The sequence below is a fragment of the Engraulis encrasicolus genome, chromosome 5 (genome assembly GCF_034702125.1).
Source record: "Engraulis encrasicolus isolate BLACKSEA-1 chromosome 5, IST_EnEncr_1.0, whole genome shotgun sequence".
Classification (NCBI taxonomy): domain Eukaryota; kingdom Metazoa; phylum Chordata; class Actinopteri; order Clupeiformes; family Engraulidae; genus Engraulis; species Engraulis encrasicolus.
This window is the reverse complement of record NC_085861.1, coordinates 8,799,409-8,809,888: the sequence shown is the minus strand read 5'-3', so window position 1 is coordinate 8,809,888 and position 10,480 is coordinate 8,799,409. Positions and strand designations below refer to the sequence as shown.

General features: G+C 51.6%; 1 protein-coding gene across 2 annotated transcripts; it reads right to left on the bottom strand.

Moving 5' to 3' along the window:
• Nucleotides 1-544: 544 nt before the first annotated feature.
• LOC134448290 (uncharacterized) lies at nt 545-8,753 on the bottom strand. 2 transcript variants are annotated; one of them, XM_063197977.1, is made up of 4 exons: nt 8,407-8,753; nt 1,504-1,627; nt 1,253-1,345; nt 545-1,101 (listed from the first exon to the last, which is right to left on the bottom strand). In XM_063197977.1, exons 1-4 carry the CDS (start codon nt 8,681-8,683, stop codon nt 927-929), a joined length of 669 nt encoding a protein of 222 aa, XP_063054047.1. In that variant the 5' UTR covers nt 8,684-8,753; the 3' UTR covers nt 545-926. The 2 variants fall into 2 exon arrangements, with proteins under 2 accessions (XP_063054047.1, XP_063054048.1); XM_063197978.1 differs by lacking the exon at nt 8,407-8,753 and having other exon boundaries at nt 1,504-1,769.
• Nucleotides 8,754-10,480: the final 1,727 nt, after the last annotated feature.

Sequence of the window (10,480 nt, the reverse complement as noted above, 5' to 3'; positions counted from 1 at the left end):
CGCCCTCACCCGACTCTTAAATGAGTTTGTCAAATTTCCATCAAAACCAGAAGAGGATGAAATAGCCGCGCATTTTTTTGGAGTAGCTGGATTTCCCCGAGTCTGTGGAGTGATAGACGGCACCCATGTAAGGATTCAAGCGCCGTCACAGTACGAAGACCAATATGTAAATAGGAAACATTACCATTCAATCAATGTTCAGTTAATTTGCAATCATGTTCACAAAATCACAAACGTAGTGGCGCGGTGGCCAGGGAGTACACACGACGCGCGTATACTGGACGAAAGCAACATCGCAAGGGAGTTTGAGGAGGGGATGCATAAGGGGATACTGCTGGGTGACAGTGGGTACCCATGCCGTTCTTGGCTGATGACACCCTTCAGAACACCTACCAACAGACCTCAGGCAAGTTCTCTTATTGTCTCATAGGCCGATTTTATCATAGGCATACCAATACTTGAAATAAATAATAATAGCAATTATTCTGTTGCTCCACAGGAAAAGTACAACCACAGTTTGTGCAAGATAAGAGCCATCATTGAAAGAGTCAATGGACAGCTTAAAAGACGGTTCCACTGCTTGCACTCGGAGCTTCGAGTTGAACCTGGCAGGGCATGCAAAGTCATCCTTGCGTGCGTGGTATTATTCAACATCTCAAAGGACTTCCCGGACTTTGACAGAGAGGTGGAAGAGGAGGATGAAGACGTCGAGGAGGATGGAGAGGAGGGGAATGTGGAGAATGGCAGTGTTGCAAGAGACACGATAGTTAACAATTTTTTCAGGTAGTCTAGCCTACATCACTAGGCTACTAGTAGTAGTAATAAAATAGTAATAAAATAGTGTTTTCAACAACTTATCATTGTCTACTATTAATTATGTTTTTAAAAAAATGAAATATCAATGCAAGGTCAATTTTAATTTAAATTTATTCCTCAACTGGAGTGACCACAATGGTGATTTCTTCTGGTGCCAGTCTGTTCAGCTTGTGCTGCAGTAAAATGCCTTGCTTGTCCAAATTCTGTATTTCTAGCTGTAACTTCTCCTTCTGCAGAAGCAGGACTTCTCTCTGCAGTGCCAGCAGATCCTCTCCAGGCTTTGGGCTGCAGTGCAAGAAACAAGGAACATGATTTAGTCCAAGACTAGGATAGGCTCATTTGTTCCTCAACATAGGGAACAAATGAATCGTTGTTGGCTATGAGGATAGGCCTTATTATTGGTTTAATCAGCAACTCTGTGACTTGGTTCACATACTTCGCTGCTGCTGCTGCTGCTGGTCTCATCCTCTTCTTCACAGGGGAGAGACGAGATGGGTGAGGCGCGTCATCTGCCACTTCAAGGACTTCACTGTAATTTAACAACGGGCAGTATCCACTGTTAGTTAGATGAAAAAAAAATGTCTATGACAACATGTCTATGAAAAGGCTGTGCTGTAAATTAGATGAATATTGAAAGAGGAAAGTAGGCCTAGGCCTAGATAAATAATGTCATTTAGCCTAGGCTACCTCTCCACTTGACCGCTCTCACCCCCACCAGTTATTCCACCCTTGACGGATGGGGATTCACGCCCCATGATCTCCCTAACCATCTCAGCCTCATCCGAAAGTGGCTTTGCTGGACCTCCTCCACCTGTAACATTTAATTGAAGTCATATCATAGCACGTAGGCATATTTTCACCGTTATTTCGCTTAGAACCTTGGCCTAATAGAAATGTCCCCGATTTCAATCGTGGGACATGGACCGTCCAGCCTAAACGCTAGGTGGTGACAAATCACGTAGCCTAATCGGCCTGCAGATTTGGCTTCATAATAATAAAATATTCGACATTTTAATAGCCTACTATCAAGTGGTCTAACCCATGTGTCTATAATTTAGTGTTAGTCAACTTAGGCTGTGGTTAGTGTCAAGGACAGAAGAGGACCCAGGAGCGCAAGTTCAAATTCAGAGTTCTTTATTGAAGGATTCAGGGGGGAAGAGGAGTGAGATGATTGTGAGGTCTTGGGAGGTTCCGGTTCCAGGGGTGCTAGGTGTGCCAGGGATGTCAGGGGTTCCAGGGGTGCTTGGGGCTCTGGAGTCTTTCAGGGTCCTGTGGGTTACCTGGGCTCCGGGGGTCACCAAGTGTCCGGGGGTTTCCAGTTCAAAGTGCCTAGTGTGTGTGTCCCCCAGTGATCGAGCGGCGTATCGGGCTGAGGATGGTGAAGCGTCTGGGCTCGCTCGTCTGGTGGTCGGAGGCCTGGGGGAACACACACACAACAGCAATATGAATGGCAGGCAGTAGTACAGACCAGGGCTGGGCAATAATCGTGGTGAGAGACAGAAGGCAGAATCGAGTTACCGGAGGGGCTGAAGATTGGAGAGTAGTCGAGATCCAGAAGGCAGGTCGGGATAGCCGGGGCAGTAGAACAGGGAGGCAGTCAAGAACGGATCGGAATCACAGGTAGGAGTCAGAGGGTAGACAGACAGGCAGGTTACTGGTCCAGGTATGAAGACGATCTGACAGGGCTTGGCTGAAAAACAGGGCTATATATACTGGGAGAGGTTAGTGGAGAAATGCAGTGCAGCTGGCAGAGTAATTAGAGCAGAGTGGGGAAAGGTGAGGAAGGTGAGTGGGAAATGCAGCGCAGCTGGCCAGGTAGCAAGAGCAGAGCAGGGCGGAGCCAGGTGGAGCTCGTTAGGCAGAGTAGGGAGAGAGTGAGCAGAGTGGCAGAGAATTGAATGCAATTAAGGTTGTTACCCAGGGGAGAGAGTGCTCATGACAGGACCCCCCCCCTAAGGGACGGCCCCAGAAGTCCCAAGAACAACACCAGGCCGGGAGGGTGGAGGGGAGCAGGCGGCGGGTCAGAACTCCTCCGAGCGGTCAGAGTGAACATCCTCATCCTCAGAAGGAGCCGGAGGGTCACGGTCGGGAGACAGGACAGGTACTGAGACAGGAGCAGGGTCAGGCACAGGACAGGAAGCTGGTCGGGCAGGACGGCTAGGGACCCCTCTGGGACGGCCCCTACGGATTGCAGGCTGATCAGGATGTAGTCGGTGGAAGTCAGTGATGAGGGTCCGGTCCACTATCCTCCTGGCCGGGATCCAGGTCCTCTCCTCCGGACCATATCCCTCCCAGTCAACGAGGTACTGGAGACCCCTACCCCTTCGCCTAGAGCGGAGCAGCCGCCGGACGGTGAAGACAGGACCGCCATCCATGAGGCGCGGAGGAGGTGGCGCCGGAGCTGCAGGGACCAGGGGACTTTCATGGACCGGCTTGACCTTGGAGACGTGGAAGGTGGGGTGGACCCGCATGGAAGCGGGCAACTGAAGCCGGACCGCCGTTGGACTGATGACTCTCTGCACAGGAAAAGGACCAATGAAGCGAGGGGCCAGCTTTCGTGATTCAACCCGCAGCGGCAGATCCCGGGCGGACAGCCAGACCTTCTGACCAACCCGGTAAGTAGGTGCTGGGGTCCTCCGTCGGTTGGCACCGACGGCGTAGCTGGTTCCAGACTTCAGGAGCACAGTGCGAGCCTGGGCCCACGTGCGGCGGCAGCGGCGGGCATACGCAAGAGCAGACGGACAGGTGGCATCCGCTTCCTGGCTGGCAAACAGTGGAGGTTGATACCCGTAGACACACTGAAAGGGGGAGAGCCCGGTGGAGGAACTGGTGAGTGAATTATGGGCATATTCCACCCAGAGCAGGTGTTGAGCCCAGGCCCGGGGATTTTGGGAGGCCACGCACCTCAGTGCCTTCTCCAGCTCCTGGTTCATGCGTTCAGTTTGGCCATTTGACTGCGGGTGGAATCCAGACGATAGGCTGGCGGTGGCCCCAAGGAGATGACAGAACTCCTTCCAAAAGGTTGCTGAGAATTGCGGGCCCCGGTCTGACACTATATCCTGGGGTAGGCCATGGATACGAAACACATGTTCCAGGACCACCTGGGCGGTCTCCTTAGCAGAGGGTAGTTTGGGAAGGGGCACGAAGTGGGTCATCTTACTAAAGCGGTCAACAATGGTAAGGATGACTGTGTGTCCGTCAGAGAGCGGAAGACCCGTAACAAAGTCCAGTGAAACGTGGGACCAGGGCCTCTTGGGTATGAGTAGGGGTTGCAGCAACCCAGCAGGAGGCTGGTTGGGGGTCTTGTTTCGGTTACAAGTGGGACAAGCTCGGATGAATTCTCGGACATCCCGTCTCATCCGCCGCCACCAGAACCGCTGGCGGACCAGATGAAGGGTGCGGGTGATGCCGGGATGACAGGCCAGACGGGATTCGTGCCCCCACTGAATCACAGGTGACCTGAGATTTGCTGGAACAAACAGACGGTTGGGGGCGCTGGTGCTTGGGCCTGGCTGGTCCCGAAGAGCCTCCATGACCTGCTTCTCGATCTCCCAGGTGAGGGCCGCTACGACAAAGCGGCTGGGAAGAATGGGGGCTGGCATGGCGGTGGTCTCGTCCTTCTGAAACATCCGGGAAAGGGCATCAGGTTTGATGTTGCGAGATCCCGGGCGGTAGGAGAGCGTGAAATTGAAGCGGGTAAAGAACAGAGACCACCGCTGTTGACGGGAGTTCAGCCTCCTGGCTGTTTGGATATACTCCAGGTTTTTGTGGTCTGTCCACACTACGAATGGTTCCTTTGACCCCTCTAACCAGTGCCGCCATTCTTCAAGGGCGAGCTTGACAGCCAACAGCTCGCGGTTCCCAATGTCGTAGTTGCATTCGGCTGGGGTTAACCGACGGGAGTAGAAGGCACAGGGGTGCATCTTGCCATCCTCAGCTGCTCTTTGAGAAAGCACTGCACCCACTCCCACGTCCGAAGCATCTACCTCCACCACAAACTGCCTTACTGCATCTGGCATCTGGAGGATGGGAGCAGACGTGAAACGTGTCTTGAGGATATTGAAGGCCTTATCAGCAGCTGATGTCCATTGGTACGGTTGTTTAGTGCTGGCTAGCGCCGTGAGGGGTGCAGCCACTGTGCTATAGTTTCTGATGAATCTCCTATAAAAGTTCGCAAAGCCCAGGAACTGTTGCAACTTTTTCCGAGACTCAGGAACTGGCCAGGAAGTGACAGCCGACACCTTCGTGAGATCCATCTGGATGCTGCCCTCGTTCACCACATACCCCAGGAATGAAACGGTTTTGGCATGGAACTCGCACTTCTCTGCCTTCACGAAAAGAGAGTTCTCCAGCAGGCGGCGCAGGACCAACTGGACGTGGTGCGTGTGTTCTGACAGAGTCTTTGAGAATATTAAAATATCGTCAAGGTACACAAATACGAACGTATTTAGCATGTCCCTGAGGATATCATTCACTAGGGCTTGAAAAACTGCTGGGGCATTGGTGAGGCCGAAGGGCATGACGAGATATTCATAGTGGCCGGTTGGTGTGTTGAACGCTGTCTTCCATTCGTCTCCCTCCCTCATCCGCACCAGATGGTAGGCATTGCGAAGGTTCAGCTTTGTGAATACGGTGGCTCCATGCAGCAGTTCGAAGGCAGACGAAAGTAAGGGCAGTGGGTAGCGATTCTTAACCGTGATGTCGTTCAGACCCCGGTAATCTATGCACGGACGAAGAGAACCGTCCTTCTTGCCGACAAAGAAGAATCCCGCTCCTGCGGGGGAAGATGACGGTCTAATTATCCCGGCGGCAAGAGAGTCATTAATGTAGTCCTCCATGGCCTTTCTTTCCGGGGCTGACAGTGAATACAGACGACCCTTGGGAGGTGCTGTGCCAGGCAGGAGATCAATCGCGCAGTCATAGGGTCTGTGTGGGGGTAGAGATGTCGCCTTGGATTTGTTGAACACCTCTTTCAGGCTGTGGTAACAGGCCGGAACATTGGATATGTCGGGGGTAGCGCTAGGTATTTCCCGGTGAACGGGCAGGGTGGCCCCCCTTAAACAGGTCTGGTGACAACTCCTTCCCCACTCACGGACTGTTCCTGTCTCCCAGTCGATGTGGGGGTTGTGCTGACGGAGCCACGGGTATCCAAGAATGAGTGGTTGGCCAGGTGAGTGTAGGAGGTGAAACTGGATGGACTCCTGGTGGTTTCCTGACAGCAGGATTGTCACAGGGACGGAGATATGAGTGACAGTGCCAAGATGATGCCCATCCAGGGCTCGTGCAGGAATGGGTTGTGTCAGTAGATGATGGTTCACGCCCAGTTGCCGTGCAAGCTCAGGGTCCATGATGTTTGCTTCGGCTCCGGAATCCACAAGGGCGGCCAATGTATGAGTCTTGTCGGAAAGCTGAAGGCGGAGATGAAGCAGGGTTTTTCGGATGGAGGGAGACTGAAGATTTGTTGAGCTCACCCGGATCTCCCCTACACCTGGTGAGCTGCGGCTTTTGCCGGACAAGTGGCGACACGGTGATTTTCACCACCACAGTAGAGGCAAAGGTTGGAGCTTAGACGGCGCCGACGCTCCTCGGGAGTCAGAGAGGCACGGCCAATCTCCATGGGCTCAGGCTGATTGAGTTGGCTTTGGGACTTGACAGGCAGGGGCTGGACAGAGGAGGTATCGACCCGAGTGCGGATGGCAGGTTGACTGAGACGGCCCTTCTCCCTCCTCCGGGTCTGTATACGGCGGTCAATGCGGACGGCAAGGTCAATGGCGGCATCAAGCGTTGAGGGCGGGTCATGGGAAACAAGCTCGTCTTTGATATAGTCCGCCAGGCTATGGAGGAAGGCTTGCACCAGTGCCTCTGGGTTAAACGAGCTTTGACTGGCCAGGGTACGAAAGTCAATGGAGAAGTCTGCCACTGTCCGATTGCCCTGACGGATGGTGAGCAGAGCTTGTGACGCTTCGGCTTTTGGCGAGCCTAGGTCAAAGACCTTTAACATCTCCTCCTCAAAGGCACTGAAGGAGGCACAGGCTGGGGTTTGACGGTCGAATTCCGCCGTTCCCCACAACCGAGCTCGACCGGTGAGATGTGTGATGACATACCCCACCTTGGCTCCCTCTGTTGAGAAAGTCCTGGGCTGTAGTGCGAACTGGATTCGGCAGCTGCTCAAGAATGGCCTTACTTGCTTCTGGTTTCCATCAAAACGTTCTGGGTTCCCAATCTTTGGTTCAGGAGCGTGGGGATCTGGTGGCAGCACTGCCGGGCCTGCAGAATTGGGACCTCCAGCGGAGGGATGAAGGAGTGTCGGTGGTACAGGAACAGAAGGACCAGGGGTGGGTGCAGGTGGAGTAGCCGGGTTTGAGAGTAGTTGCAGGGCTTGGGCTAGCTGTTGTTGCTGCATTTGGAACTGTTGCTGTTGTAGCTGAAACTGTTGCTGCTGCTGCTGAAGCTGTTGCTGTTGCTGCTGGATCTGTTGTTGCTGCTGGTTGAATTGCTGTTGTTGTTGGTTGCCTAGCTGGAGAAGGGAAGCGATGTCGCCAGCCATCCGATTTATGTCTCCCTCAGAGCGTTCCAGTCGCTGTAGGGCAGTCATCTCTGGCTCTTCTTCCATCGTGGTCAGCGAGTGCGCTGGGTCCATGATGGTCAGATCGTTCTGTCAAGGACAGAAGAGGACCCAAGAGCGCAAGTTCAAATTCAGAGTTCTTTATTGAAGGATTCAGGGGGGAAGAGGAGTGAGATGATTGTGAGGTCTTGGGAGGTTCCGGTTCCAGGGGTGCTAGGTGTGCCAGGGATGTCAGGGGTTCCAGGGGTGCTTGGGGCTCTGGGGTCTTTCAGGGTCCTGTGGGTTACCTGGGCTCCGGGGGTCACCAAGTGTCCGGGGGTTTCCAGTTCAAAGTGCCTAGTGTGTGTGTCCCCCAGTGATCGAGCGGCGTATCGGGCTGAGGATGATGAAGCGTCTGGGCTCGCTCGTCTGGTGGTCGGAGGCCTGGGGGAACACACACACAACAGCAATATGAATGGCAGGCAGTAGTACAGACCAGGGCTGGGCAATAATCGTGGTGAGAGACAGAAGGCAGAATCGAGTTACCGGAGGGGCTGAAGATTGGAGAGTAGTCGAGATCCAGAAGGCAGGTCGGGATAGCCGGGGCAGTAGAACAGGGAGGCAGTCAAGAACGGATCGGAATCACAGGTAGGAGTCAGAGGGTAGACAGACAGGCAGGTTACTGGTCCAGGTATGAAGACGATCTGACAGGGCTTGGCTGAAAAACAGGGCTATATATACTGGGAGAGGTTAGTGGAGAAATGCAGTGCAGCTGGCAGAGTAATTAGAGCAGAGTGGGGAAAGGTGAGGAAGGTGAGTGGGAAATGCAGCGCAGCTGGCCAGGTAGCAAGAGCAGAGCAGGGCGGAGCCAGGTGGAGCTCGTTAGGCAGAGTAGGGAGAGAGTGAGCAGAGTGGCAGAGAATTGAATGCAATTAAGGTTGTTACCCAGGGGAGAGAGTGCTCATGACAGTTAGTTGCTTAGGCTGCATTAAGGCTCTAAGTTTAGCTAGCAGCTAATCAAAACACTTATAGATAACATTTCTTACCCGTTTTCATCGTCTCCTTCCGATGGGCTGACATCTCCTTCCTCGCCTGGACCGCAAGGTTCTCGTATTTTTTTTGCACCTCCCCCACTGTCCTCTTAACCATACTTCTTGAATTTATTAGTGCTGTAATTTCCTCCCAATTTTGTAATTTTTTGGTTGCCGTAATTTGCGGATTAAATCTACTCTTGATGACGTGTTTTCTTTTGTTGTACTCTTCCAATAAAATAACCTTCTCATCCTCCGACCAATTTGGCTTTCTAACCTTTCCGTTATCCATTATTAATTATTATTACTTTTCTAAAATAGCCTAACTAGTGCTGCCTACGAAACGGTCTAATGTTTTGAGAAAATGTTTCCTTAGAAACAATAGAATTCTGCCGTTGCAAACTCCTCTTTACTGTAGTAAATCCCTTGGTGCTTTCCCTTACCTAAGGAAAGAACTTAAGTCATTCTGTGCAACCCCCTTAAGCAGATCCCTTACCTAAGGGGAAATGAGCCCTTAAGTGTCACACTTAAGGGAGAAAACTTAAGGTGTTTTGTGCAACCGGCCCCAGGCCCTTTTGGCTTAAAGGGGCCCCTCATAATTAACGGCGCAGAAGTGACTCACCGGTGGGCCCGCACCTTCGTGGGCCTCTATTTTCTTTTAATATTTAAAATGCCCGCAATGCCAGATGGCCAGTCCAGCACTGCGCAGGGCTCCACTCCATAGAGAACAGTCTGGCAAACGTTACAGTACAGTACAGTATGCCCCGGCCTCACTGAACTGTGGAGCTGTGGAGCTACAAATGCAAAGTAATTGCCTTTATGATGGCAATGGACTCAATACACACACATACAGTATGTTTGGATGCACGCACGCAAGCACACACTCACATATGCACGCAGGCACGCATGCACGCATAGACACACACACACACACACACAAAACACGCAGGCACGCACACACACACACACACACACACACACACACACACACACACACACACACACACACACACATACACACACACACACACACACACACACACACACACACACACACACACACTAGCACAAGGAGTGAAATACTTGTTAGTGCGTTTTTTTGTGTAGGCGTGGGAATAGAGTTTGTACATTTGGCCAGCCAATCAATCCTCTGCACCAAAAACCATGCACACACACAAACATGCAAAGGCACAGGTGCACACACACACACACACACACACACACACACACACACACACACACGCACACGCACGCACGAACGCACACACACAGACATGCATGCTGTTATACCCGTACACATTCTGCATTCTGACACACACACACACACACACACACACACACACACACACACACACACACACGCACACGCACGCACGAACGCACACACACAGACATGCATGCTGTTATACCCGTACACATTCTGCATTCTGACACACACACACACACACACACACACACACACACACACACACACACACACACACACAATGAACATCTCGTTTTCAGTTAGTTAGTGGCCGGTGTAAGCCACAGTTCAGGCCATCAAGCAGAGAAGCAAACACATTAATGTGAGTGTGTGGAAGAGCTACAGAAAGCACACAAGAGAGATCAGAGAGAACCATACGCAAACTGTAATCAGCAGTAGGAATGCAAATTATCGATTAATTCCTTAATTGTTAGTTGATTGAACTTATCGATCGATTCATGATTAATTGATAAGTAGTAGGGATGCAAATGATTAATCGACTTTAGATTAGTTGTCGAGCAAGAGGTTGCTCGATTAAAATGTATTAATCGCGATTAACCGCTAGAGGGCGCTAGAGACTGTTGAGTGGTTCTAGTTCTAGTCCTACTCAAATCCATGGTGCGCAGATTTTATCTATTAAATTGTCATTGCAACTTCTAGAGTTCTTATGGGTCTTTTGGAGATGTGTACTTGAATCTGTGATTATGCCAAGTCCAATGGTGTAAGTTGTTACTGCTTGAATTATGAGAAAAACGATCTTTCAAGACAGGCAAATGTCACTGCAAGCAGCATTTTACTGTAGGGTTAAGCTTGCTAGGTTAGCTTAGCGTGCTAACTAGCGAA

Excerpts from the sequence above, each read along its gene's own strand:
- LOC134448290 (XM_063197977.1), bottom strand. The coding sequence starts at position 8,683 with ATGGATAACGGAAAGGTTAGAAAGCCAAATTGGTCGGAGGATGAGAAG. Across the intron at positions 1,346-1,503 it reads GAGAGCGGTCAAGTGGAGAG|TGAAGTCCTTGAAGTGGCAG; the intron begins GTAGCCTAGGCT and ends GTTAAATTACAG. Across the intron at positions 1,102-1,252 it reads GCAGCAGCAGCAGCAGCGAA|CCCAAAGCCTGGAGAGGATC; the intron begins GTATGTGAACCA and ends CTTGCACTGCAG.